General features: G+C 41.7%; 1 protein-coding gene across 3 annotated transcripts; it reads left to right on the top strand.

The window, feature by feature from the left end:
- Window positions 1-60: 60 nt before the first annotated feature.
- On the top strand, window positions 61-26,451 carry ZNF875 (zinc finger protein 875). 3 transcript variants are annotated; one of them, XM_036120109.2, is made up of 5 exons: window positions 61-208; window positions 608-695; window positions 11,215-11,341; window positions 11,814-11,909; window positions 22,953-26,451. In XM_036120109.2, the coding sequence occupies exons 2-5, from the start codon at window positions 663-665 to the stop codon at window positions 24,632-24,634; spliced, it is 1,938 nt and encodes a 645-aa protein (XP_035976002.2). In that variant the 5' UTR covers window positions 61-208; window positions 608-662; the 3' UTR covers window positions 24,635-26,451. The 3 variants fall into 3 exon arrangements, with proteins under 3 accessions (XP_035976002.2, XP_035976001.2, XP_077919380.1); XM_036120108.2 differs by having other exon boundaries at window positions 22,950-26,451; XM_078063254.1 differs by lacking the exon at window positions 608-695 and having other exon boundaries at window positions 125-208; window positions 22,950-26,451.

The raw sequence follows: 26,451 nt of genomic DNA, 5'->3' as shown, positions 1-26,451 counted from the left end.
CACTCTCCAGCGGCCCGCGCGGCCACTTCCGCTGTCCCTGGCGCTCTCCTTGCTGCGGAGTTTACGTAGCCGGAGCACTTCCGGCTGGTGGGTCCCGCCCACTCGCTGGTTGGCGGCGGGGTAGGCCTCCGTATTCGGTCGTTCCCACACTTCTGCACTTGGTTCCCGAGCCTCAGCCTCAGGATCGGCAACGTGCACCCTGCGTCACGTGAGTGCCCTGTAGTCATTGCCTCGTCCAGTCAGCACGTCCCTCTGCTTGTCCCTGTTTTACTCGTGGGGACACAGGCTGCCTCTGAACTCGGGCGTTCTTCCATAGGCATTCCAGGCCATTATCTTTTTCATTCCAGCCCAGAGAGTTAGAGAGAGACACTTACTCCTTTGCAGGGGGACATGGGCTCCACTCCGTGGCTAGAGCTTAGGGCTGAATTTGAGGGTCCTCGGTCACTTTGAACCCTTTTCCCAGGGCTCTGGATGGGAATTGGGTTGTGCTGGTGATTTCTGTGACACTGAACCCCCCAGGTGTGGGGCTCCGGAGCCGACCCCGCCTTGACTGCTGGAGAGGGGCTTTTCCATCTAGACACGCTCTCGTTTCTTTTCACATCCCCAGGTCTATCTCTGAGACTTTGCCCTTCTCCAAGGACAGCATTCAGGAGACCAGGAAAATGGCCACGGGGCTCCTGAAAGCCAAAAAAGAGGTGAGAATTTTCATCAAATTCCATATTGGCTGCCAACAGGATGGATCTGTTCCTTTTTCTTGCGCTGCAGGCTGCCTTGTTGGTATTGGGCAAAGTTCACGCCTGTTCCCGGAGGAGTGGTGGCTCATCTTACATGGAGTCCCCTCCTTCAGCGTTCCTTTCTGCTCCATCCATACCTGTCACCCGCGAAGTGGTCAGTTGTAAACAACACACATGGAACAGTTTAAGTAAAAATACAGGAACATCCAAGCTTGACTGTCCAGTGGTAAGGATGCAGGACAGGGACGGCAGAGATGCTTATGACCTGAAGTGGTTAGGGAGGGCTTCCAGAAGAAGTAGGGCTGTCTGAAATGCCCCTGAGGGTTTGGTAAGTTGGAGAGTTGGCAGAGCAGGGAAGAGAGCAGGAAGCATGGTTAGCCTGAGGCTGGGCACACTGCCCTTGCCACAGTGTGGGAAGATTGTAGTGGCCAATGGAATTATTTAAGATTGATTTTTAACTATGTGCTGGTGAAGATACAGACATGTGGGGAGCTTGATGGTCTGACCTGAATTTTATACTGAGAGCATTTTCAGCATCAGGCAGTTGGGGAGATTTCACCAAAAATTCTGGATTGCCTGCCTCTCTGAAAATAAATTGCACTGTGGTGTCAGGGAATTCACACTGAACATTGTCCTGCAGAGTTTATTTGCTGCACTGTCCACAGTATCTTCCAAACTCAGGTTGAAACCATTGACTAGCTAACATTTTGCCTACCTCTCTCATTTATATTACCTACCTGGTCCCTGAAGGATTTTCATTTTCTACCTCTTAGTCTGGGTGGCTAGGTTAAGTGCCAGACTGAGGAGTGTAGATTTTGTCTTTGAATAAGCTAGGTTTTGAAGGATTTTGGGAAGGAATTTGATATAAGGAAATCAATGACATGGATGTATAGGGACTTAAAGGGGAAACTTTCTAACCCCTATGAATGGTGGCTATGATGACCTTGACTTAATTGAATGTGATTAACAGTTATTGAGTGCCAACAAAGTTGCCAGGCTGGTTTACTATCATTTTTGATATGCATTAACTTGGCTATTTCAGATCTGCCTTGACTATCCTTATTAAAAAAAAAAAAATGAGAGGAAAATTTAAGCAGAAAATGAGACCTCAATTTATTCTTTCTTTCTCTCTCTTTTTTTTTTTTTTTTTTAAGATTTTATTTATTTATTTGACAGAGAGAGACACAGTGAGAGAGGGAACACAAGCAAGGGGGAGTGGGAGAGGGAGAAGCAGGCTTCCCGCGGAGCAGAGAGCCCGATATGGGACTCGATCCCAGGACCCTGGGACCATGACCTGAGCCGAAGGCAGTCGCTCAACAACTGAGCCACCCAGGCGCCCTCTTTCTCTCTTTTTTTTTTCTTGAGACCTTGATTTATTCTTAATCCTGGCCCTCTATGGTAGAGATTTATAGTTTCCTGGATGTTATCAGAACAACTTTGAGAGTTCTGTGTTTCTAATTTATATTTCATTCATTTGAAAGTGTTAGTACCAAGAATGCATAATAAATCTAATTCAGAACATTTCCTAAGGTAACATTGAATATTTTGTGTGTATTTTCTTCACTACTCATAATGTTAATAGGAAAGCATTCTGATTTTCTGGGAAAAGCCAGACATTTGTGTGAGCTGATTTTTCCCTGCCCCTAATACTTAAAAAAAAAAGTATTGGAAGAACTGATCAAAGGGTACAAGCATTTGAATGGAGAAGTCGTTTAAGATGAAACCTCTGTGCCTAGGGGAGTACCTGACACATAGGAAATGTTGAGTGCATAGAGGAACCACAGCCTTAAATAAATTAATTTGAAAGAACTAAGTAACAAAGGAGTTTCTGTTGTTTGTGTTGGTATGTTATTTGGGGCATATAATTAGCCACATATTTCAGGGGGTTTGGGTAGACTAGCCAGGTACTCTGATATGCATGACATGTGAATTATACAAACCAGTTTAAACAAATATACAGTTCTATATTAGGTCACTGGCAGGGACCTTTGCCTGAGAGAATAAAGTAAAATTTGTAACAAACGGGATGGGCTGGCAGGCGCATGATGTTACTAATCCTTAGCATTTTTTTCACTGACTCCATTGAACAAATTTGCTGACTGACTGCTGTGTGCAGAATACTTGATGGATGACAGTCAGTAATGTGTAAAGGCACAGCCTGCACCTTATGGGTCTTCCATCTTATTTTGGGATTCTGTTACCATTGGGATTTTGTTTCATTTTACACACACACACACACACACAAACTCACACACATTTTCACAGAACTTAATGATAAGATCAGTATATTAAAGATAGTGCCAGTGTATCTACCCAGACCCATATTTTATAGATGGAGAAAAGCCAACACTTAACCCACTGGAAGTGATTTCTATAATAGTGCATCAAATGGATGAACCCATCCACTACTTTCCACTTTGGGGGGATCATTTTTATTATTTTTTTAATTGCAGTATAGTTAACATACAGTGTTGTATTAATTTCAGGTGTGCAATATAGAGATTCAACACTTCCATACATCACCCAGGGCTCATCACAAGTGCACTCCTTAATCTCTTCAATCCCCATCACCTATTTCACCCATTCCCTGCCCCCACACCTCCCCTCTGGTAATCATCAGTTTGTTCTCTATAGTTAAGAGTCTCTCTCTTGGTTTGTCTCTCTCTCTTTTCTCTTTTGCTCATTTGTTTTGTTTCTTAATTTCCAAGTATGAGTGAAATCATATAGTATTTATCTTTCTCTGATTGACTTACTTTGCTTAGCATTATACTCCCTAGCTTTATTCATGTTGTTGCAAATGGCAGCATTTCATTCTTTTTTATGGCTGAATAATATTTCATTATATATATATCACATCTTCTTTATCCATTCATCTATTGATGGACACTTGGGCTGCTTCCATAATTTGGCTATTGTAAATAATGCTGCTATAAACATAGGGGTGTATGTATCCCTTTGAATTGGTGTTTTTGTATTGTTGGCTAAATACCCAGTAGTGTGATTACTGGATCATAGGGTAGTTCTATTTTTAACTTTTTTTTTTTTTTTTTTTAATTTGAGAGAGAGCAGGAGTGGGGGTAGAGGCAGAGGGAGAAGCAGACTCCCCACCGAGCAGGGAGCCCAGTGTGGGGCTCAATCCCAGGACCCTGGGATCATGACCTGAGCTGAAGGCAGACTCTTAACTGACTGAGCCGCCCAGGCGCCCCTATTTTTAACTTTTTGAGGAACCTCCATACTGTCTTCCACAGTGGTTGCACCAGCTTGCATTCCCACCAACAGTACAAGAGGGTCCCTTCCAATTTGGGGGAGCATTTAACTTAGTCCCAATATTTTAATTATTGTAAATTTTGCTTCTGTGATCAATTTTGTGCATGAAATTTTTTTTTTTTTTTAAAGATTTTATTTATTTATTTGACAGAGAGAGAGGTAGCGAGAGCAGGAACACAAGCAGGGGGAGTGGGAGAGGGAGAAGCAGGCTTCCCGCCGAGCAGGGAGCCCGATGTGGGACTCGATCCCAGGACCCTGGGATCATGACCTGAGCTGAAGGCAGACGCTTAATGACTGAGCCACCCAGGCGCCCTGTGCATGAAATTTTTATAGGTTTATATTTATTCTCACAACAAAAATATGATAAGGTGAGTTAAAATGACCATTTCAAAGCAGTGGGGACTCACACCAGTTGGAGCTTTGGAACTCTGCCTGTTCTAAAACATTTGATTGTTTTGATTATTTCTTCTGCTTTTGAGGCCCCCTTCTTCCATCATGATGTCTGCTTTATGTTTTGCAGTTTTCTTGTTTTGTTTTTATTGTTATACTGTACAGTTTTACATCCCCAGGGTAGACCTGCCAGTGCAGATCTTTTTCTTTTCTCACGTGAATGTTTACAATAGTGTCCTGGTTGGTTTCTACATGTTGATATGGTCCTTTGCTACGCAGCATGTTTCTGTCATCCTCATTTTCCCCAAACATTACAGTAATATCACTTTTCTGTTCAGAAGTCCTCCTCCAACAGATTGCTGGGCTCCGCATGCTGATTCAGTGGTTCTGGGCTAGGGCCTGAGAATTTGTATTTCTAACAAGTTCCTAAGGGATGCTGTTGCTGTAGGTTCAGGGCCCACACTTAAGACCAGTGCACTGAACTCCGCTGCCTCTGTTGGGTCAGCCTCACAACAGTGTCTTAGGTATTCAGAACACTCTTCATTTCAGATTTATTTATTAGAGAGAGAGAGAGAGAGAGAGCGAAGGGGGAGGAGCAGAGGGAGAGAATCTTCAGGCAGACTCCCTGCTGAGTGTGGAGCTGAACTAGGGGCTCCCATCTCACGACCCTGAGATCATGACCTGAGCCGAAACCAAGAGTTGGACGCTTAACCGACTGAGCCACCCAGGCACCCCAGGACACTCCTCATTTCAAATGTGTTGTCCTGTTTCTGACATGTTCTGATTATTAATTCTGAAAGTGTGTTTATTACGAACACAGTGGAGTCATCTCATATACACATTTAACTTAGATTAATTCATTTTTTAGGAGGTTGGCTGGAGGAAGGAAGAAAAATAACTGTTTGAGTCATTCAGAGGAATCTATCCTCTTTTCCATGTAATGATTTCAGGCTCAGGAGTGAGAGAAAGATGGGAGGACTGACTCTAATGCTTGCCAAATCTAAGGAGTTTCTTTTTTTTTTTTTAATTTTATTTATTTGTCAGAGAGAGAGAGCGTGAGCACAAGCAGGGGGAGCGGCAGGCAGAGCAGGCAGAGGGAGAAGCAGGCTCCCTGCTGAGCAAGGAGCCCGGGTGTGGGACTCTACCTGCGATCATGACCTGAGCCGAAGGCAGCCGCTTAACCAACTGAGCCCACCCAGGTGCCTCCAGACCTAAGGAGTTTCTGTCAGCATGAGCATCATATCAAGTCAAGGATGATATTAGTTGTAAAGTATTTTTCATCTAACATGACATTCCTTTATCAGTATATCAGTTAGCCCTTGCTGTATAACAAACCATCCCAAAGCTTATTGACTTAAAACAAAGTAATTTATTAGCACACGGTTTGAGGTCAACATTTTGAGCCAGGCATAGATGGGCGTTTGGGAGGTTTCACCTGGGCTTGCTCATGTCGCTGCAGTCTGCTGGCAGTTTGACTGGGGCGGGATGACCATTCATGCATGACAGTAACAAGCTAGTTGGTTAAGGTTTTTTTTTCCCCCATGTGTCTCTACTTCCCCTAAATGATGCTTACAAACTGCTTAGTTGCTTCTTTAGCTCTTCTCTTTTTTAAAAAAAATATTTTATTTATTTATTTGGGAGAGAGTGAGAGAGAGAGAGATCACGAGCAGGGGGGAAGGGTAGAGGGAGCCCCATGCGGGACTCCATCCCAGGACTCTGGGATCATGACCTGAGCCGAGGGCAGACACACTCAACCAACTGAGCCACCCAGGCGCCTTAGCTTTTCTCTTTCTATAAGTTCTCGTATGTGGCCAGAGGCATCCAGCTGAAGCCTTTAGCAGGGTTCCTGGAGATCTCATTAGCCAGATCTGAAATCATTTGGTATTTTTTTCTGTTTTCCAAGTTGAGTACAGGGGACAGTGTTGCCAGCACGTAAAAGGCAGGGCCTTTCTCAGGCTGCCCTAGTGGTTTCCCTAACCACTTTTCTAGCCCCCACTAACAGTTTGTCTACTACTTTCCCCACTGGTACTGATAACCTCCGCCGTTCCTGTTCCCACAGCTAATGCCACGTGTTTTGGGTAATTGTGATGGCACTTCATTTCTATCTACCAGTTCGGCTTAAAACACAATCATTTATTTGTTCACAGTTCTGTGGGTCAGCAGGTAGGCTTGGCACAGCAGAGTGGTTCTTCTCTCGATTTACCGGGGCTTACTCATGTGGCTGTAGTCCGCTGGCTGCTCAGCTGGAGCTGGATGGCCTTACATAGCTGGCGGTTGACAGGCTGGTTGGCTGAGGTACCTCAGTTCTTGGTTCTCTGTGTGGCCTCGTCAGCAGGCAAGCTCCATTTATTTACATGGCAGCCTCAAGGTTGCACAGAAAGAAACAAGGCCAGCCCCAAACCCAAATGCCTTCCAAACCTTTGCTTGCGTCATGTTTGCCGATGTCCCTTTGGCTAAAGCATGTCCCATGGCCAAGCCTAGCGTTAGTATAGGAGGCAAATGCATAAAGGGTAGAAAAAGAGAAGCATGATTCATGGCGGAGGGGACGGGGGATTGTTACAAGATAGGATATTATACCTTTTGACTGCAAGGAACAGGAAACCCCACTTGGGCTGTTGTAAACAATAACTGAGCCCACATGAAAGAAAGTCCAGAGCCAGGACACACTTTGGGGTTGGTCCTCTCCCTTCATAAGCTTATCAAGGACTGGGGTTGTTTGATTCCTCCACCTGACGCTGTTGACAGTGTCAGCCTCATCGGGCTAGTTCCCCTCACAGCCGTAGGATGTTGATTCTTAGCAACTTTGAGTCTCACAACAACCCTAAAATGTAAGTCATATTATAATACCCATTTTTAGAAAATTGAGACACAGAAATGTCAAGTTACTGATGCCAAGTTGTGGGAGAAGGAGGGCTCTCATTTGAACACACTCTGTCTCCAGAGTGTCCTTTTAGCCCCTGAGCATTTCTCAGACTCTTCTGTCAATCAGAATCACTGAGAAGCCTTGTTAAAACAGATTGCTGGGCTCCGCATGCTGATTCAGTGGTTCTGGGCTAGGGCCTGAGAATTTGTATTTCTAACAAGTTCCTAAGGGATGCTGTTGCTGTAGGTTCAGGGCCCACACTTAAGACCAGTGCACTGAACTCCGCTGCCTCTGTTGGGTCATTTGTGCCCGTGTTTATGAGCTTTAGGCAAAGTATTGGCTCCGCATTACTCCATCTTAAAAATGTAGAAGTCTTCTGCTAGGATCCAGCAGCACGCTCCTGTGTCTTGTCAGTTCTCATCAGCCACCAATCCATTCTTCAGCTGACAAAGGGATAGGTTACTTTTTTGCCAGTCACGCCTCCCCTTGAGTTGGATTTAGTGCCACCAGCTGCTAGCTGAGTTGCTCCTCAGTGAGAGAGGTTTGGAATAGGTCACGGAGAGTCATCCATTTAGTGTTTCCATACCCCCCTACATGTGTGGCTCTCAGACAAAGAAACCATGAATTTTTCCAGGGCTGTAGGAATACCAGTTGTGTTAAACTTGTTGAAAGAACGTAGGTTGGTCTGCAGTGTAGCTTCTTTGTCAGAGATTTTCTAGGTATTTGTGTGCACGCGTGTGTGTGTATGTGTGTGTGTGTTTGTGTGTGTGTTCCTTCTAAGAAGGGGTTTTAAAAACCAAATCACCACAGGGGCTAAGCAGATATCTGAATGAATGAATAGTCTTTTCAATATTTAATTATGAAAAGTTTCAAATCTACAGAAAAAAATATACCTTAACATTGACTCACATACCCACCACCTAGATTCAACAATGAATATTTTGCTACACGTGTGTTACCACCTATCTATCCACATGTACACTCATCTACTCATCGTGTACACTCATGTGTACTCATCAAGGGTATTACTCATATATTACCTTCAATGCACAGTAGAGGATAGGATTTTATATTCCTTTGGCCTTTCGAACCCTCTGTAGTCTGCTATGACCTGCCTGCTCTCTTTTCCAGCTAGCCACTTTTCATTCCTTATTTCCTCCCATCCCAGATGTCTTATCTGGAGGGCCCACCCCTGTTATTTCTCCTCAGTCCTTCAAAATCCTGCCTGCCCTTTATGACCAAGATCATACCTTCCTCTCATAAAACCTGCTGTGATCTCTCTATCCTACAGTGACCTCTCCCTCTTGAGATTCCTCTGACCTACTGATTTTAAACCATGACTATACTTAGGAGCCTTTGAAAGTATAAAAGCCCTATCCCCAGAGAGTCTGATTTCATCCATTTGTGGAGAGACCCAGGAGTCCATAATTTAAAACACCACAGTTAGTTCTAAAGTACAGCTAGAGATGAGGGGTAAGAACCATAGTTCTCACTCATCCTGGCTGTGCTTTATTTATAATTAATTACTTTGATGGAGGGCTGGCTTCTGGGATTGCTATTACCAAAGGTGGGGGGGGGCAGGGGGTTCCTGTTTTAAGGCCATTCCACAGCCAGTGCAGAACAGTTGTGCTGATAGGGAACAGGAAATTTAGGGGAGCGTCCCCTGAGAGGGCACAGTGTAGAATTAGTTTGGGAGGCACAGTGTCATCCCTTAAGGGGGATGGTATTCTGAGAAGGGATGCAAAATCAAATCACCAAAGGGACCAGGCAGGGAGCTAAATGAAACAAGTAAGGTAGGAGTTGCGGCAATCTGCCAATAATATGGGTGGGCTAATGGACCCCTAGTGTGGGTCACCTTCAGCCATCTGTGGCCCTGCAGCCATGCGAAGCCCAGAGTGGTCAGATTTATGGATTTTTTCAACAGGACTCATAAGTTGATATTTTCATGTGAAATCATCCAACATATAAGGGATATAAAGAAAATGTAGTGTATGGCTCAAACTAACCCTATCTATGGACTGCAGAGTGTGTCCTCTTTTAAAATCTTAAAAAAAAAAAAAAAAGATTATTTATTTTAGAGAGAGGGAGGAGGGGCAGAGGGAGAGAGAGAGAATCCCAAGTAGACTCCCCACCAAGCACAGAGCCTGATGTTGGGCTTGATGTGGGGCCTGATCTCACAACCCTGAGATCATGACCTGAGCCAAAACCAAGAGCTGGACACTCAACTGATTGAGCCACCCAGGCGTCCCAGATTATGTTCTCTTTTAAAAGACAAAAAAAACTGATGGGCTAGGAAAAATCCCTGAACTGGATCCCTAGGCTCCTTGGGGCTTGGTTTCTGCACCACCTCCACACCAAGACACCTCACCAAAACCTTCATCCAATGACCATTTATATTCCCACCCTCCAAAGTATAGCGTTCTAGGTAGCAGAAGGGCATTTGAAACTTTGTTAGGGGAATAATAATAGTAAGTGCACATTCAGTCACCTAAAAATATTTGACTGCTTAGTGTTTGCAGGCTCTGCTTTGGGCACCAGGGCAATAGCAGTGAACAATGCATATAGAACTTTCAGTCTAGTAGGCAGTCAGAAAATAAAAATGAGTAATGCATTATCTAGAGTTAAGGGGGTACATTAAAGCAGCAGAGGGGAATAAGAACCTGAGTGAAAAGAAAGAATTCTAGAACGGCTAGGGAAGTCCTCCCTGAGCACTTACAGTGTGCAACAGTCCTTTGTCTTGAATCCTTACATTTACCAACTTCTCTGATCCTCAGCACAGTCCTATGAGATAAACACTGTGTTTTCTTGGTTCACAGTAGAAACAGAAATGCTGAGAGGTTAGCTAATTGCTGAAGGGTACTCTAGTTGGGGACAGTGTGATTTGAGTCCGTAGTCTTTCCAACCACACACTTGCACTCTTCAGGCAGGATCAGGGCAGCTGGAGTGTGAGCAAGGGGGAGGAATGGGTCCTGCTACAAAGTATACATATTGGTGGGTACTCACCCCCCAGAGACTCAGCGGCTTCAAGTAGGTAGAGCATAAATGCTTAGACCAAGTAGTCTCTGATACTCTTCAAGCTCAGTAAGATGATTTTTTTTTACCGTTTAACTTCGTGTGTGTGATGTCTTCCTCTTCTCCCTGCCTAGATTTAAAGCTCCCAATGTGAAGGGACTTGTGTTTTGCTTTCATCCCCGGTAGCAGCTAGCCTAGAATGTTGACAGTAATGGGTGCATAAATGATGCTGGCTGGATAGAGAAAGGAGAATAATGGTCTTTGAACCCTTGGGACTAAGGTCATATAGGAGAAGAAAAAAAAATTGATTTTTCCTCTACATATTTTGGGTTCATTGGCTGGGGCCTTATAAATTAGACCAACAAAAGACGGAGAAAAGCAAACAGAAGTTTATTAACAGATACACATGGGAGCACTCAGTGATGAGTAACTCAAAGGGGTGGTTAGAACTTGGGCTCATACAGCATCTTAACAAAAGAACAATAACTTTTTAGAGAAGCGACAAGACAAAGGAAAAGCATTTTGAGTTTTGAGGATAGCAAATTGTGGTGGAAGATAAGGGGTAGTTAGTAACGTTTGTTGTGTGGATTCCTTTGGTGCCATCTCCTGGCTGATAAAGGTCTAGAGTTGTTTCCAGAGATTGACTTCCTATTCTTCCCGGTAGAGCCGGGAGGGGAGATACTTTCACAAATTTATGTTCTGCTCTTAGGCAGATAGGGGGAGAGCAGAGAACTTTTCTTGTGTCTGCTTCTTCTCAATGCCTTCAGCCCAAAATAATCCTTATGCCAAAATGGCATAAATTGGAGTGGCATATTCTGCTACCCTTCATTCACAATCCAAAGTAGGGTTTAGAAATATCTACCTCCCACAGGGAAGCCTTTTGATTGCTTATCCTGAGCTGCGAGCAAGGCGCACTCCGGATGAACAGTGCTGTGTTTTGTGTTAAAGGCATTCGTGGCATTCAGGGATGTGGCTGTGGACTTCACCCAGGAGGAGTGGAGGTTGCTGAGCCCAGCTCAGAGGACCCTGCACAGGGAAGTGATGCTGGAGACCTACAATCACCTAGTCTCACTAGGTAAGAATGGTTTCCCTTAGCACTTAAAATCTGCCCCACAGAGTATTTTCTACATATCATGAGGAAAGGCTACCTAGGAAGCAGCTTTGTCCTAGGGTTGGGCTTAGAAACAATAATCCCCTCCCCTCAGGGGAAATCTGGATTTAGTGGAATTGAAAACATGTAGATTTACTCATGTTGCCTTTAACACTGCATTTCCACGCCTCTTTCTCAAGGCTGGGGCTCTCTTTTTGCTTTATCTTGTTTGAAACCTAGGTGATTTTCCTTCACTAAGTGTTAATATGCTGTTTTCCTGACCAGAGTCACCTTTACTTACTCAGCTCTTCTGAGGAGAGTTCACAGTTATAGGTCCTTTGTATCACCCTTTGGGTTTCCCTACGCATTTTGGCTCTGAGTTAAGAAATGGCCCCTTGAGCCCATAACCAAGAATCTCCTTGTTGTTGTTGTTGTTGTTGTTTTTCCCCATGAGCAGAAATTCCATTTTCCAAACCAAAACTCATTTCTCAGCTGGAGCAAGGGGAAGAGCCCTGGATAAAGGAGAGACAACATCCGCTGGGCCTCTGTCCAGGTAAGTGTGACGCAGGGTAGATGGGACCATCCACAGCTTGGAAGATAGGGAAGGAGGAGGCATCTCTCAGGTACGGGGAAGAAGCTCTTCTCAGGCCTCTTAGATCATTGGTAAGTCTGCCTGGCATGACCTCCCTTCCAGAATATCATTTTCAGTTGGAGTGGGGGAGCTTTCTTGGTTTCCTTGTTTCTTTCCTCCACCAGGAAGCCTCCCTTCCTTTTACTTGGCTTGCCTTCTTCATCATGTTCAGTCTTTCCTCATTCATGGGCTTCTTTCTCTTCTCTTGATCTTAAAAACTACATCTATCCTATGGACATTAAGTCTGCCACCCTTTAGATACTTTCCAGTTTCCCGTAGGTGAAATGTAATTGATTATTTCTACCTTTCCAATTCCCATAATTTAAAAAATGTGTTACTCAGTAATTAAGATTACAGCAAACTATGAATAATAAAAAAATATGCTCTCATGAGCCAACATCCAAGCTTAAGAAATAAGGCATTACCTAAACAATTGAAGTTCCTATTTCCCCTACCTCCCCATACCATGCCCAAAGGGAACTGTTTTTTCAAAATTAGGGATTTATAAATCTTATGCATGGCCTTTTGCTTTACTTCATATATGTGAATCCCTCAACCATCTACAGTGTTGTTTGACATTTTTAAACTTTCATTAATGTCATCATATTATGTATATCCTCCCGTAGTTTGCTCTCTCCACTGACACTGAGTTTGTAAGATTAACCCATGTTGATATATGTTGTTCTGGTTCATTCATTTTCACTACTATATAGTATTTATTGTATTATATGCATAATTACAATTCATTTATCCATTTTATTTTGTTGGACGTCTATGTTTTTACCAATTCTGGCTATTAAAGAATGCACTGTAGGGGTGCCTGGGTGGCTTGGTCGGTTAACGTCTGCCTTTGGCTCAGGTCATGATCCCAGGGTCCTGGGAACGAGCCCCGTGTCAGGCTCCCTGCTCAGCAGGGAGTCTGCTTCTCCCTCTCCCTCTGCCCCTTCCCCTGCTCGTGTGCACTCTCTCTCTCTGAAATAAATGAAATCTTAAAAAAATTGTAACTATAAACATTCTAATACATGTGTCCTTGGGCATATAAGCCCTTGTTTCTCTAAGATAGATGCGTAGGAGTAGAGTAGCTGAGTCAAAGAGCGTGCACTTGTTCATCCTGCCTCGGTAATGCCAAATTGCTCTCAACAGTTATTTCATTAGTTTGCAAGGCTGCCATAACAAAGAGTTATGTTTCTGACCATCCTTTGGGTATGAAATGGCTTCTCACACCAGTTTTAATTTAATTAGCATTGAGTTTGAGCATCTTTTCCTATGTTCCTAGGTTGATTAGCATTGATGTTTCCTCTTCTGCGAATTTCCTGTTCAGATCTCTAGCCTGCTTTTCTTTTACTTGTTCATTTGTAGAAGTATTTAAATAAATCCTGGAAATGATTCCTTTGTCCATTAAATGTATTATGTCCATCTTCTTCCAATCTGTGGACTGCCTACCTGCTTTATAAAAAGCTGTTTAGGGGTGCCTGGGTGGCTCAGGTGGCTAAGTGTCTGCCTTTGGTTTAGGTCATGATCTCAGGGTACTGAGATCGAGCCCCATGTTGGGCTCCCTGCTCAGCGGGGAGCCTGCTTCTCCCCCTCCTCCCCACTCTGCTCTCTCTCGATATCTCTGTCACTATCTCTCAAATAAATCTTTTAAAAAATAAATAAAAAGTTGTTTAATTTTGAAATAATTTAAGTCTCAGTTTGTAAAAATAATACAGCAAGTTCCCATCTATTCTTTACCCAGCTTTCTCCAATTTCAAAACCAGGAAGTTGACATTGGTACAATACTATTAAATCCACTACAGACCTTAATCAGATACAGATTTCATCAGTTTTTACATGTACTCTTTTGTTGTTGTTGCATAGTACTGTGAAATTTTGTCACTTACATAGATTGATGTAAGTGCCACCACAGTAAGGATACAGAATGTTCCACCACTAGAAACTCCTTCATGCTACCCTCCCTCCACCCTTAACCTCTGGCAACCTCTGATCTGTTTCCCATTACTTTCATTTCAAGAGTGTTATGAAATTTACCCAATGTTTTAATGGCCTTTAATAATAATTTCATAAATTTTAATGTGTTTGGATTTGTCAAATTTTTTTGTGTTGTCTGTATGTGTGTCTGTCTGATTTAAGAATTCCTTCCCTCTGTCAAGATCATAAAGACATTATTTAGATTTTCTTCTTTCAATTAAAAAATATTTTTGCTTTTTACAACTTAGGTCTTTAATCTGTCTGGAATTGATTTTGTGTGTGTTGAGAGATATGGGTCTATTTTTATAGATTTCTAAATACGTCACCATCAGACTGGGCCCCATTCATTGAATAATTCATTTTCCCCAATTTTTAATGCCACCTCTCGTATTTTGAATTTCAGTATATGCCTGGATCAATGTCTGAACTCTCTTTTATTCCATTGCTGTATCTGCTTATGCCTACACCAATATCACACTGTTTTAATTTCCTATAGCTTTGTAATAAGTCTTAGTGTCTGGTAGGGTAAGTCTTCCTGTCTTATTCTTGTCTCTGTAGCTTCAGCCCAGTGGGCTTTTATTATCAGCTTGTCAGATATCATAAAGTCTCCTGTCAGGATTTTGTTGTAGTTGCATTGAATTTATATATTCAATAATATACATATATTAATATATTCATTAATTTAGAGAGAATTGACATCTTTTAGAATATTAAGTCTTTCTCTTAGTGTGGTGTCTTCTTTCACTTATTTATTAATACATCCTTATCACTACCTCTTGCAAGGTTTTATAATTTATAATGTAAATATACATCTTTCTTTAAATTTATACATAGGCTTATTTTTTTTGTTGTTTTGAGAGTTACTTTTTTTTTGAGAGTTATGTTTTTAAAAACTAAATTTTTATAATTTTTTGTTAAAATGCAGAACTAAAATTCATTTGATCATAATGAGCATATACCAGCAGCCTTGCTGAATGGTTTAATTAATTCCATAATTTGTCCTGTGTGTGTTCTTTGGAGTTTCATATAGAGACAACTGTTTCATCTGTTTATTTTGCCTTTTTTTTTTTTTTTTGCTTTGTTCATCATGTCTATTATATTTATTATGTTTGAACTTCTATTTAGTATTTCCTTTCTATTCTTACTTTGGGCTTATTTTACTATTTCTTTCCCAAGTTTTTAAGATGGATGCTTAACATTGTTACTTTTCAGGCTTCCTTCTTTTCTAATATAAGGATTTGAGACTGTACATTTCCTTCTATTCTCTTTTTTTTAAGATTTTATTTTTAAGTAATCTCCACATCCAACATGGGGCTCGAACTTACAACCCCAGGACTAAGAGTCATGTGCTCCACCGATTGAGCCAGCCAGGCGCCCCATTTCCGTCTATTCTTAACACATATTTGGAGCTTCTGTTCCATCTCTGAATCCTAACCCGTGGCACCTTGAGCCCATAAGGCTGTGGTATTTCTCCACTGCTGTAGTTGTGTGTGTTGGGAGTGCTTTGTAGCAAGAAAATTCTTACCCCTCCCTTTTTATTGCAGTTTTTTTAGTGTGAACTCTTTACTCCAGCCAGCTTCTAGTCACTTCTGGGTGTTTTCCAGTGGCTTGAAGTAATTATTTATTGTATTTTATCCAGTTTTATCATTGTTTTCTGCAGGGGATTCTTGTGACTAATTCAGTCTGCTGCCATTTTCAGAAGTAAGCTTCATCCTGTATGTTTTTGACTTGACATTTGGAAATTACTTCAAAATTACAGAAAATTTGCAAAAATAAAAATAGTACAAAGGACACCTTTATATCCTCTACATACACACATATGTGGAAAAATATATGGCATATATGTTATTATAAAATGGCATCAGGGGCACCTGGTTGGCTCAGTCGGTAGAGCATGCAACTCTTTTTTTTTTTTTTTTTAAGATTTTTTTAAAAAATTTATTTATTGACAGAGAGAGAGAGACAGCTAGAGAGGGAACACAAGCAGGGGGAGTGGGAGAGGGAGAAGCAGGCTTCCCGCTGAGCAGGGAGCCCGATGCGGGGGCTCGATCCCAGGACCCTGGGATCATGACCTGAGCCAAAGGCAGATGCTTAACGACTGAGCCACCCAGGTGCCCCAAAGCATGCAACTCTTGATCTTGGGGTTGTGAGTTTGAGCCCCATGTTGGATGTACTGATTACATAAAAATAAAATCTTTAGGGGTCCTGGGATCAAGCCCTGCATCAGGCTCTTTGCTCAGTGGGGAGCCTGCTTCTCCCTCTCCCTCTGCCTACTGCTCTGCCTACTTGTACTCTCTCTCTCTGTCAAATAAATAAATAAAATCTTAAAAAAAAACACAAAAATCATTTAAAAAAGTAAAATGGCATAATAGCATCACCTATTAATATTTTATATTTGTGTGCTATCTTATATGCATGTTCTCCCTTCTCCTTCCCCCCTCAATATATATGTATATATATTTATGTATATGTATATATGTGTGTGCATATGTTCATATGTGTATGTTTGTTAAAAGGTTTTCTAAGAAGGATAGTAATCTCATATAACCAGAATAGTTATCAACCTCAGTAAATTTAACTTTGATACAGTAATTTTATCTAATATCTACTTACATTATAATTTTGTCAGTAGACGCAATAATATCTTTTTTTTACTCTCCAGAAAACAATCCAGTCCAGGTTTCAGTAGTGCATTTACATGTCATGTCTATTTAATTTCCCTTAATATAGATCATTTCAGTAACCGTTCTTTGTCTTTTATGACACTGATATTTTAGAAATATAGTCTTACAGTTTTGTTTTTTTTTTTAAGATTTTATTTATTTATTTGACAGAGAGAGAGACAGCGAGAGAGGGAACACAAGCAGGGGGAGTGGGAGAGGGAGAAGCAGGCTTCCCACAGAGCTGGGAGCCCAATGTGGGGCTCGATCCCAGGACCCTGGGATCATGACCTGAGCCGAAGGCAGACGCTTAATGACTGAGCCACCCAGGCGCCCCTAGTCTTACAGTTTTTTAACAACTTCATTGAGATAAAATTTATATACCATAAAATCTAGTTATTGTAAGTGTACAGTTACATTATTTTTGGTAAACGTTTATTGTATGATCGTTACTTCCATTTAACTTTAGAATATTCTGTCATTCCAAAAAGCTCCCTTATGCCCATTTGCATCTGTCCTTCCTCCCATCTGAGCTCTGGGGAACCACTGATAACACTGTCTCTATAGATTTGCTGTTTCTGGACATATTCTATAAATGGTATCGTAAAATATATAGCCTTTTGTATCTGGCGTAATATTTTTGAGGTTCATCCAGGTCATGGCATGTATCAGTAATCCATTTCTTTATTTTCTTTTTTCCTTTTTAAAAATTTTTTTTATTTTTTAATTTTTTTAATTAATTTATTTTTTATGTTATGTTAATCACCATACATTACATCATTAGTTTTTGATGTAGTGTTCCATGATTCATTGTTTGCATGTAACACCCAGTGCTCCATGCAGAACGTGCCCTCTTTAATACCCATCACCAGGCTAACCCATCCCCCCATCCCCCTCCCCTCTAGAACCCTCAGTTTGTTTTTCAGAGTCCATAGTCTCTCATGGTTCGTCTCCCCCTCCGAATCCCCCCACTTCATTTTTCCCTTCCTACTATCTTTTTTTTTTTTTTTTTAACATATAACGTATTATTTGTTTCAGAGGTACAGGTCTGTGATTCATCAGTCTTAACACAATTCACAGTGCTCACCATAGCACATACCCTCCCCAATGTCTATCACCCAGCCACCCCATCCCTCCCACCCCCACCACTCCAGCAACACTCAGTTTGTTTCCTGAGATTAAGAATTCCTCATATCAGTGAGATCATATGATACATGTCTTTGACTTATTTCGCTTAGCATAATACCCTCTAGTTCCATCCACATTGTTGCAATGGCAAGATTTTGGGTTTTTTTGATGGCTGCATAATACTCCATTGTGTATATACACCACATCTTCTTTATCCATTCATCTATCGATGGACATCTTGGCTCTTTCCATAGTTTGGCTATTGTGGACATTGCTGCTATAAACATTGGGGTGCATGTACCCCTTCAGATCACTACATTTTTATCTTTGGGGTAAATACCCAGTAGTGCAATTGCTGGGTCGTATGGTAGCTCTATTTTCAACTTTTTGAGGAACCTCCATACTGTTTTCCAGAGTGGCTGCACCAGCTTGCATTCCCACCAACAGTGTAGGAGGGTTCCCCTTTCTCTGCATCCTCGCCAACATCTGTCGTTTCCTGACTTGTTAATTTTAGCCGTTGTGACTGGTGTGAGGTGGTATCTCATTGAGGTTTTGATTTGGATTTCCCTGATGCCAAGCAATGTTGAGCACTTTTTCATGTGTCTTTTGGCCATTTGGATGTCTTTGGAAAAATGTCTGTGCATGTCTTCTGCCCATTTCTTGATTGGATTATTTTTTGAGTGTGCACATGTGTTGGGGGGGAGGGAGAGGGAGAGAGAGAATCCCAGGCAGGCTCTGTGCTCAGCACAGAGCCAGAGGCAGGGCCAATCCCATGACCTTGAGATCATGAACTGAGCTGAAATCAAGAGTGGGAAGCTTAACCGACGGAGCCACCTAGGTGGCCTAGTAATCCATTCCTTTTTATTGCCATATAATATTCCATTGTATGGACATAGCACATTTTGTTTACCCATTCAGAGACTGATGGATATATGGGTTGTATCTACTTTTTGGCTATTGTGAATAGTGCTGCTAAGAACAATCATGTACCAGTCTTACTGTGGGCATACATTTTCATTTGGGGGTCGATAAGTAGGTGTAAAATTTCTGGATTGTATGACATGTTTACATTTAACTTTTTAAGAAACTGCAAAATTATTTTCCAAAGTGGCTGTACATTTCTATTAGTATTTCTATTTTACTTTTCTGTTTTCTATTTCTACATTTTCTATTAGCAGTGTGTTTCTCTACATCCTTGTTAGCACTTAGAATTGTCTCTAATTTTGATTACAGACATTCTAGTGGGGTGTGTAGTGGTATTTCATTGTGGTTTTAATTTGCATTTCCCTAGTGACTGATAATATTGATCTTTTTCTTTTTTAAAGATTTTATTTATTTATTAGAGAGAGCATGAGCGGGGGGCGGGGCAGAGGGAGAAGCAGACTCCCTGCTGAGCAGGGAGCCCTATGCGGGACTCAATCCCAGGACCCCAAGATCATGACCTGAGCTGAAGGCAGACACTTAACCAACTGAGCCACCAGGTGCCCTATGTTGATCTTTTTATGTGCTTAGTAACCCTTTGCATATCTTCTTTAAAGAAATAGCTATTCAGTTCTTTTGTCCATTTTTAAATTGGATTGTTTTGTCTTCTTTTTGAGTTATAAGAGTTTTTCATATACTCTAGATACAGTCCTATATCAGATACATGGTTTTCACATACTTTCAACTCTATAAAGTCAAGTTTCAGAAAAAAGACAAGTCTGCGGCTTGTCTTTTCATTCTCTTCATGGTGTCTTTTCAAGTTTTAAACTTTGGTGATGTCCAACTTAACAAAATTTTAAATGGATTGTGCTTTTGGTGGTGTAACTAAGAACTTTTTGTCTTTTGTTTAGAATGTTTGGTTTGCTCATATTTAATATAATTATTGATATGGTTTAAGTCTGCCATTTTGCTACTTATTTTTTATGTGCTTCATGTTTTTTTATTCCCCTACCTTTTGGGTGTGTGTGTGTATATAATAATAATAATTATTATTATTTATTATATATATAATTTTTGTAGTTATTTTCTTAATTCAGCTCTAGGCATTAAAAATGCATCTAATTTAACATAATCTACATAATTTACAGTTATCATGTTTTATAATAATCTTATGCATTTCAGAGAAATTAAGAGAAGAATGGAGAAAAATATACATATGTAGTCTTTTATATTTACCCACATACTTACCAGTTTTGGTGGTCCTCATTTGTTCCTGTGGATTTGAGTTAATGTCTGGTGTCATTTCTTTTCAGCCTGACAGACTTATTTAGTATTTCCTATAAGGCGTGTTTGCTAGCAACAGATACTCTCTGAGTACTTGTTAATCTGTGAATATCTGTATCAATTTCATTTCTGAAGGATAGTTTCGTGAGAATAGAATTCTTCCTTAGTAGCCTTTTCACCTTTATTTCAGCACCTTGGATAAATCATTCCATACTCCATTGTCTCTGATGAGAAGTTAGCACTAATCATATTGTTTCCTCCTGTGCATGTTGAATCATTTTCCTTTTGCTGCTTTCAAGATGTTCTCTTTTGTCTTTTTTTCTGATAGTGAGCAGTTTGGCTCTGATGTGTCTCTCTGGGGCTCTCTTTATGTTTTTCTTTCTTTTTTTTTTTTTTTAAGATTTTATTTGAGAGAGAGAAAACACAAGAGTGGGGAGGGGCAAAAAGAGAGGGAGAAGCAGACTCCCCGCTAGGCAGGAAGCCTGATGTGGGGCTCCATTCCAGGACGCCTGGATCATGACCCGAGCTGAAGGCAGACGCTCAACTAACTGAGCCACCCAGGCACCCCTGGAGTATTTTTTTAAAGATTTAAAAAAAAATTTTTTTTAAGATTTTATTTGAGAGAGAGAGTGCACTGCGCACAAGCACAAGTGGTGAGAGAGGCAGAGGGAGAGGGAGAAGCAGACTCCCCGCTGAGCAGGGAGCCCGATGTGGGACTCGATCCCAAGACACTGAGTTCATGACCTGAGCTGGAGGCAGATGCTTAACCAACTGAGCCACCCAGGCACCTTCTTTATGTTTTATGTTTTCTTGCAGTTTGTTGAGCTTCTTGGATTTATAGACTAATGTTTTTCAACAAATTTCAGACTTTTTAGTTATTATTTCTTCAGACATTTTTTTTCTGCTCTTTTCTCTGTCTTCTCTTTCATGCGTTCCCATTACACATAGATTGATTTATCTGATGGTGTCCCACAGGTTTCTGGGGCTCTTTGCTTTACTTCGATCTTTCTTTCACCTGGTTTTTCAGTTTAGGTAATTTCTATTGATTTATCTTCAACTTCATTGTTTCTATTGCAAGCCCAAATATGCTGTTGTATCTTCCTAGTAATTTTGTCATTTCAGTTAATTTACTTTTTAATTCCAGAGTTTCCTTTTTTTCTTTTTAATAATTTTTATTCTTTATTGAGATTTTTCTATTTCTCAAGTTACCATACTTTAAGTTTTTACATGTTGTTTCCTTTAGTTCTTTAAATATATTCATAATATCAGCTTTGAACTTTTTCTTTCCCCCTGTAAATCAACATCTGGGCCACCCAGCAACAGTTTCTATTGTCTGCATTTTTTCCTCAGTATGGGTCACTCTTTTCCTGTTTCTTTGGAAACTGGATATTTTAGTATGTTTTAGCCCCTCTGAGAGCTGATGATGTTTCCTGCCTAGATATTGTTGTTGCCAGTTTTAGTAACTTTTCTAGACTAAATATGTGGAAAAAGTTTTCTCTGTGAAGGTGATGTTTCCGCTTGATTTGTTATTGTATTCTTGTGTTTATTTTTAATCCTGGCTTCCTGATTTCAGCCTTGTGTCTGCAGGGCTTAGTGATCTGCAACAATTGGCAATAGGTTGTGTTCAAAGACTTTGAACCAGTAAGGCTCCCTACCTCTGCCAGTGGATAAATGGGTGGGTTGGGGAGCTCATTCAAATTCAGATAGTTTCCAAGTCTTGTCTGGCTTTTTACTTTCCACTGATCCCTCTAATTTTTCCTCTGTACCTGGTTATAGTCTCTGTGTCAGGCAGGGTTATGTGCATAGCTTGGGCCCCAGCCATCTCCCCTGCTTTTGCAAACAGCCTTCCAGTCAGCCAGGGCTGTGTGGAGAGTTTATCAAGCCCCTCCCTGGCTCTCTCACTTTCAGGTTTTCCCCTGCTGCATTTCTGGATGGTCTACCAGTCTTTTTTTTTCTTCTTCTTGTTCTTCTTTTGGTCCCAACCAAGAAAGACTGCAACCTCAGATAGCAGTCACTTGGTGGCCTTCCCTGTTCGCTTACCACCTAGATCACATTTATTGACAGTTCCACCCAGCATTGGTTTTTCAGCTTCCACTCAAATCAGGTGACTGTCCCCGTAGCAGCAACAGAACTGATGGTTTTATGACCTGACCTAGTATAACTGCCATAACACCCAAGCTGGGAGATTGGAAGGGTGAGAGCAACTCCAGGCAATCATGCTCCAGATTCCCACTTTCCTTATCCAGAGTTCAGTGTTTTTCATGAATAAATACTTCTCAATGTATTGTATGTGTTGATTGATTTCTGGAAGTAAACTATTTACTCTGTCAAGTATTGTGAAAGTAAGTTTTTGGTATGAGTTTTCTACATTTTTTTTTTTTTTAAGATTTTATTTATTTATTTGACAGAGAGAGACACAGCGAGAGAGGGAACACAAGCAGGGGGAGTGGGAGATGGAGAAGCAGGCTCCCCGTGGAGCTGGGAACCCGATGTGGGACTCGATCCCAGGACCCTGGGATCATGACCTGAGCCGAAGGCAGACAGTTAACGACTGAGCCACCCAGGCGCTCCAGAGTTTTCTACATTGCAGTAGGACAAGGGGCCAAAACCTTTTTCTGTAAGGGGCCACCCAGTAAATATTTTAAGCTTCCCAGGTCACATGCAGTCTATTGCCTCATTGGTTTATTTGTTTGTTTGCTTATTTATTTATTTCTCTTTCTTTCTTTGAATCCTTAGAAAGGTAAAATCCATTTTTAGCTGGTGGGCCATACAAAAACAAGTTGCAGGCTGAATTCGGCCTACCTGACAAGTTTGCTAACTCCTGTGATTAAAAATGTAGTGTATAAAGTAAAGTGAAAAATAGCTCTTCTTATAGATGCAAGGATGTCTGAGTGGGAGACAGGTTGTGATATAAACATATTATAAACGACCGATGGGCAAAGCAAAATGGCCCCGGCCACCCTACTTGTGGCTACTCTGACTCAAAATATTCTTTCTTCAGCAGGATCAAAGCTAAACATTCAACCTTGTCCCCACTGCCCACTGGCATTCGCTAGTCAGCAAGGCCTCAGCCAGCATGTGTGGTTCAGTCACCTTCCTCAGCTCTTCTCAAGTTTATGTGCAGGAAACCATCTCCCCCCGGGGAAGCACTATCCAGAAGATCAAAACCAGCAGCAGAAGCAACTCTTTGGTCAAACCTGCTGGAGTGACAAAGCAGAAATTCAAGAGACAGAAGAAGACTCCAAGCCCTTGTTGGGAAGAGTAAGCAAAAGAGGCACTTCAGAGGCGTTGTCCAGCCCACGGCAAGAACAGCCAGTAAGGTCCAAGCAAGACAACACAGCGGTGGACACAGGGCCCAGCCGAGACCAGAGGACAGACCTTGGGGGAACAGACAAAGTGTTGCATGGTGTAGAAGTCTCAGGATTTGGAGCAATCAAATATGGGGAGTTTGGGCTAGGCTTTATGAGGGAGTCAAACCTGCTCAGCCTCCAGAAGATGCACACAGGGGAGACACCTTACATGTACTCCGAGTGGGGACGGAGCTTTAGCAATATGTCAGCCCTCATCAAAAACCAGAGGACACCCTCTGGGGACAAGCCTTATGTGTGCAAGGAATGTGGACGAGGCTTTACCTGGAAGTCAAACCTCATCACACACCAGAGGACACACTCAGGGGAGAAACCTTATGTGTGCAAGGAGTGTGGACGAGGCTTTACTTGGAAGTCAAACCTCTTCACACACCAGAGGACACATTCAGGGGTCAGGCCGTATGTGTGCAAGGAATGTGGGCAGAGCTTCAGCCTGAAGTCCAACCTTATCACACACCAGAGGGCACACTCGGGGGAGAAGCCTTATGTTTGCAGGGAGTGTGGGCATGGCTTTCGCCAGCATTCACATCTCATCAGACATAAGAGGACACATTCGGGAGAGAAGCCCTATGTGTGCAGGGAGTGTGAGCAAAGCTTTAGCCAGAAGTCACACCTTATTAGGCACTTAAGGACACACACAGGAGAGAAGCCCTATGTATGCACAGAATGTGGGCGCCATTTTAGCTGGAAGTCAAACCTCAAGACACACCAGAGGACACACTCAGGGGTTAAACCTTATGTGTGCCTGGAGTGTGGGCAGTGCTTTAGCCTGAAGTCAAACCTCAGCAAACACCAGAGGTCACACACGGGGGAGAAGCCGTTTGTGTGCAGGGAATGTGGGAGGGGCTTTACCAGGAAATCAACCCTTATCACACACCAGAGGACACACTCAGGGGAAAAGCCATTTGTATGCAGGGAGTGTGGGCGAGGCTTCAATGATAAGTCAACCCTCACTTCACACCAGAGAACACATTCAGGGGAAAAGCCTTTCATATGCAGGGAATGTGGCAGAAGGTTTAGCCAGAAGCCAAACCTATTTAGGCACAGGAGGGCACACTCAGGTAGCATACCCTTTGTGTGCAGGGAGTGTGGGCAAGGCTTTTGTGATAAGTTAACTCTCGTCACACACCAGAAGGCACACTCAGGGGGGAAGCCTCACGTGTGCAGGGAGTGTGGGCAAGGCTTCAGCCGGCAGTCACACCTTATTAGACATCAGAGGATACATTCGGGAGAGAAGCCTTATATTTGTAGGAAGTGTGGGCGAGGCTTTAGTCGGAAATCAAACCTCATCAGACATCAGAGGACACACTCGGGATAGAAACCTTGTATGTACGAGTGTAGTGAAATCTTTAACCAAGACTCGTACCTCGTGAGACGCCAGAAGTCACACCTAGGGCTGTGGCTTTAGTAGTAAGTCAGCCATTGCCAGGCACCAAAGTGGAGACATCTTACGTGTGACAGGCGTGTTCACGAGCCTCAGGGTAAGAGTCCACATCTCCAGTCCACACGAAGGAGAACTGCTGGCTCATTTTCAGGAGCTTGGCATTCCCTGATGGGGTTGGTGGGTTGTGGAAGATCTGTCAGGTAACGTGATGGAAGGGGTACTTTTAAGTAGGTTGAAATTAGGGAATGGAGGCTCTTCTAATGTCATTTCCCAAGAATACTTGGACACTCCTTACACAGTAGCCTGGATGTTAGAGAAACAGCAACACTAGAGCTCATCTCTTAATGTCTGCCTTACCTTCTGAGAACAAGAGACTTGACAGAAACCACGGCCGACTTAATCTTGGTTTCCCAGAGCATGACCCAGCAGAGTCAGCTTCAGGGAGAGTTTGGGAAAGGGTGAATTCATGGGATCAGAGATGGTGCATGGGTAGAAGAAGGTTTTATTATGCAAAGAGCTGACTGGTGAGAAAGACTGTGACTATCCTAGCTCTAGGTTTTGGGAAGAAGTATCCATTTTTGCTTGTTTCCTGGGACCGTCTCTGGTTTCCAAGTTGAATCCATACTGAAGATATTTTTATTTACTGGTGTATTTAGACTAGAAATGTATCCTATGCTTTCATGAAGAAAACACACATATACAGAAATAGAAAATGAAATTACTTTCTGTTCTTCTTTGAATTACCATACTACATCACACAGGTAATTCTTTGGTTTAAATCTTTCCAACCATTGTAAAATATATGATTTTTCTGGTTGGGAATACTCTCTTTTTGAGAATGGTGGTGTCCCACAGATTCATGTATAATTCTGAGCCAAGGCCCAATTTTTTTTCACAGAAGTTGACTAAATGATTCTGAGTTTTATTTGGAAAATAGAATTTGAGGAATGGCGGGATATTAAGGACTGTATAATAACATGTCTTTTTATCTGTGGACAGATACCTAGAATAGAACCATATAAAAATAGAAAAACTCACTTGTATATGAGTATTTAGAAAGTGAGGAAGCAGGATTTCAAGTTATTATGAAAATAGCAAGTACAAGATTCAGTGTTTGGGTCATTGGCTCTCAATTGAGGGAAAAAATAAACATAGGTTCCAAAGTCTCAATATCCAAAGTTAGAGTTAGGAAATCACTAGCTCAGATAATATGAGGTACAGAGGTCTTTTTAATTGAATTGAATTTTTTATTTTAAGTAGGCTCCATGCCCAACATGGGGCTTGAACTCACAACCCTGAGATTGAGTCACATGCGCTAGTGACCGAGCCAGCCAGGCACCCCAATGTGTAGGAGTCTTAGTTTTCGTTCAAAATCTAAGTTTCAGTGGAGTGAGAAGAACCTGGTGAAGAATTACGGAATATTATCCTAGATGGAGCTGCTGGTGTGGCTTGCCCTTCTCATTCCTTCCCATGGTAAATCCTGGCCTGCTGCTATTCCTCCTTCTCAATAGAAAAATACTTTGAGAGTTTTAATCTCTTTGCATCTTAGAATTGAATTACTCTTTTCCATAAAATGATGTCACAAAAATAAGGATTCCAAAAGTAAACATGTATCTTTTTTACTGTTTTTTTTTAACTTTAAGAAGAAATATTTCAGTTTTCAATGTAATCAGTCCGTAAATCCAAAAGATCTTGCCTTAAATTATTTAAAATTCTCAACAACAAAAAATAAAGCATTGCTGATATCTGAA

The sequence above is a fragment of the Halichoerus grypus genome, chromosome 15, assembly GCF_964656455.1.
Source record: "Halichoerus grypus chromosome 15, mHalGry1.hap1.1, whole genome shotgun sequence".
Taxonomy (NCBI): Eukaryota; Metazoa; Chordata; class Mammalia; order Carnivora; family Phocidae; genus Halichoerus; species Halichoerus grypus.
Note: the sequence above shows the minus strand (reverse complement) of the source record. Positions and strands in the feature narration are given on the sequence as shown.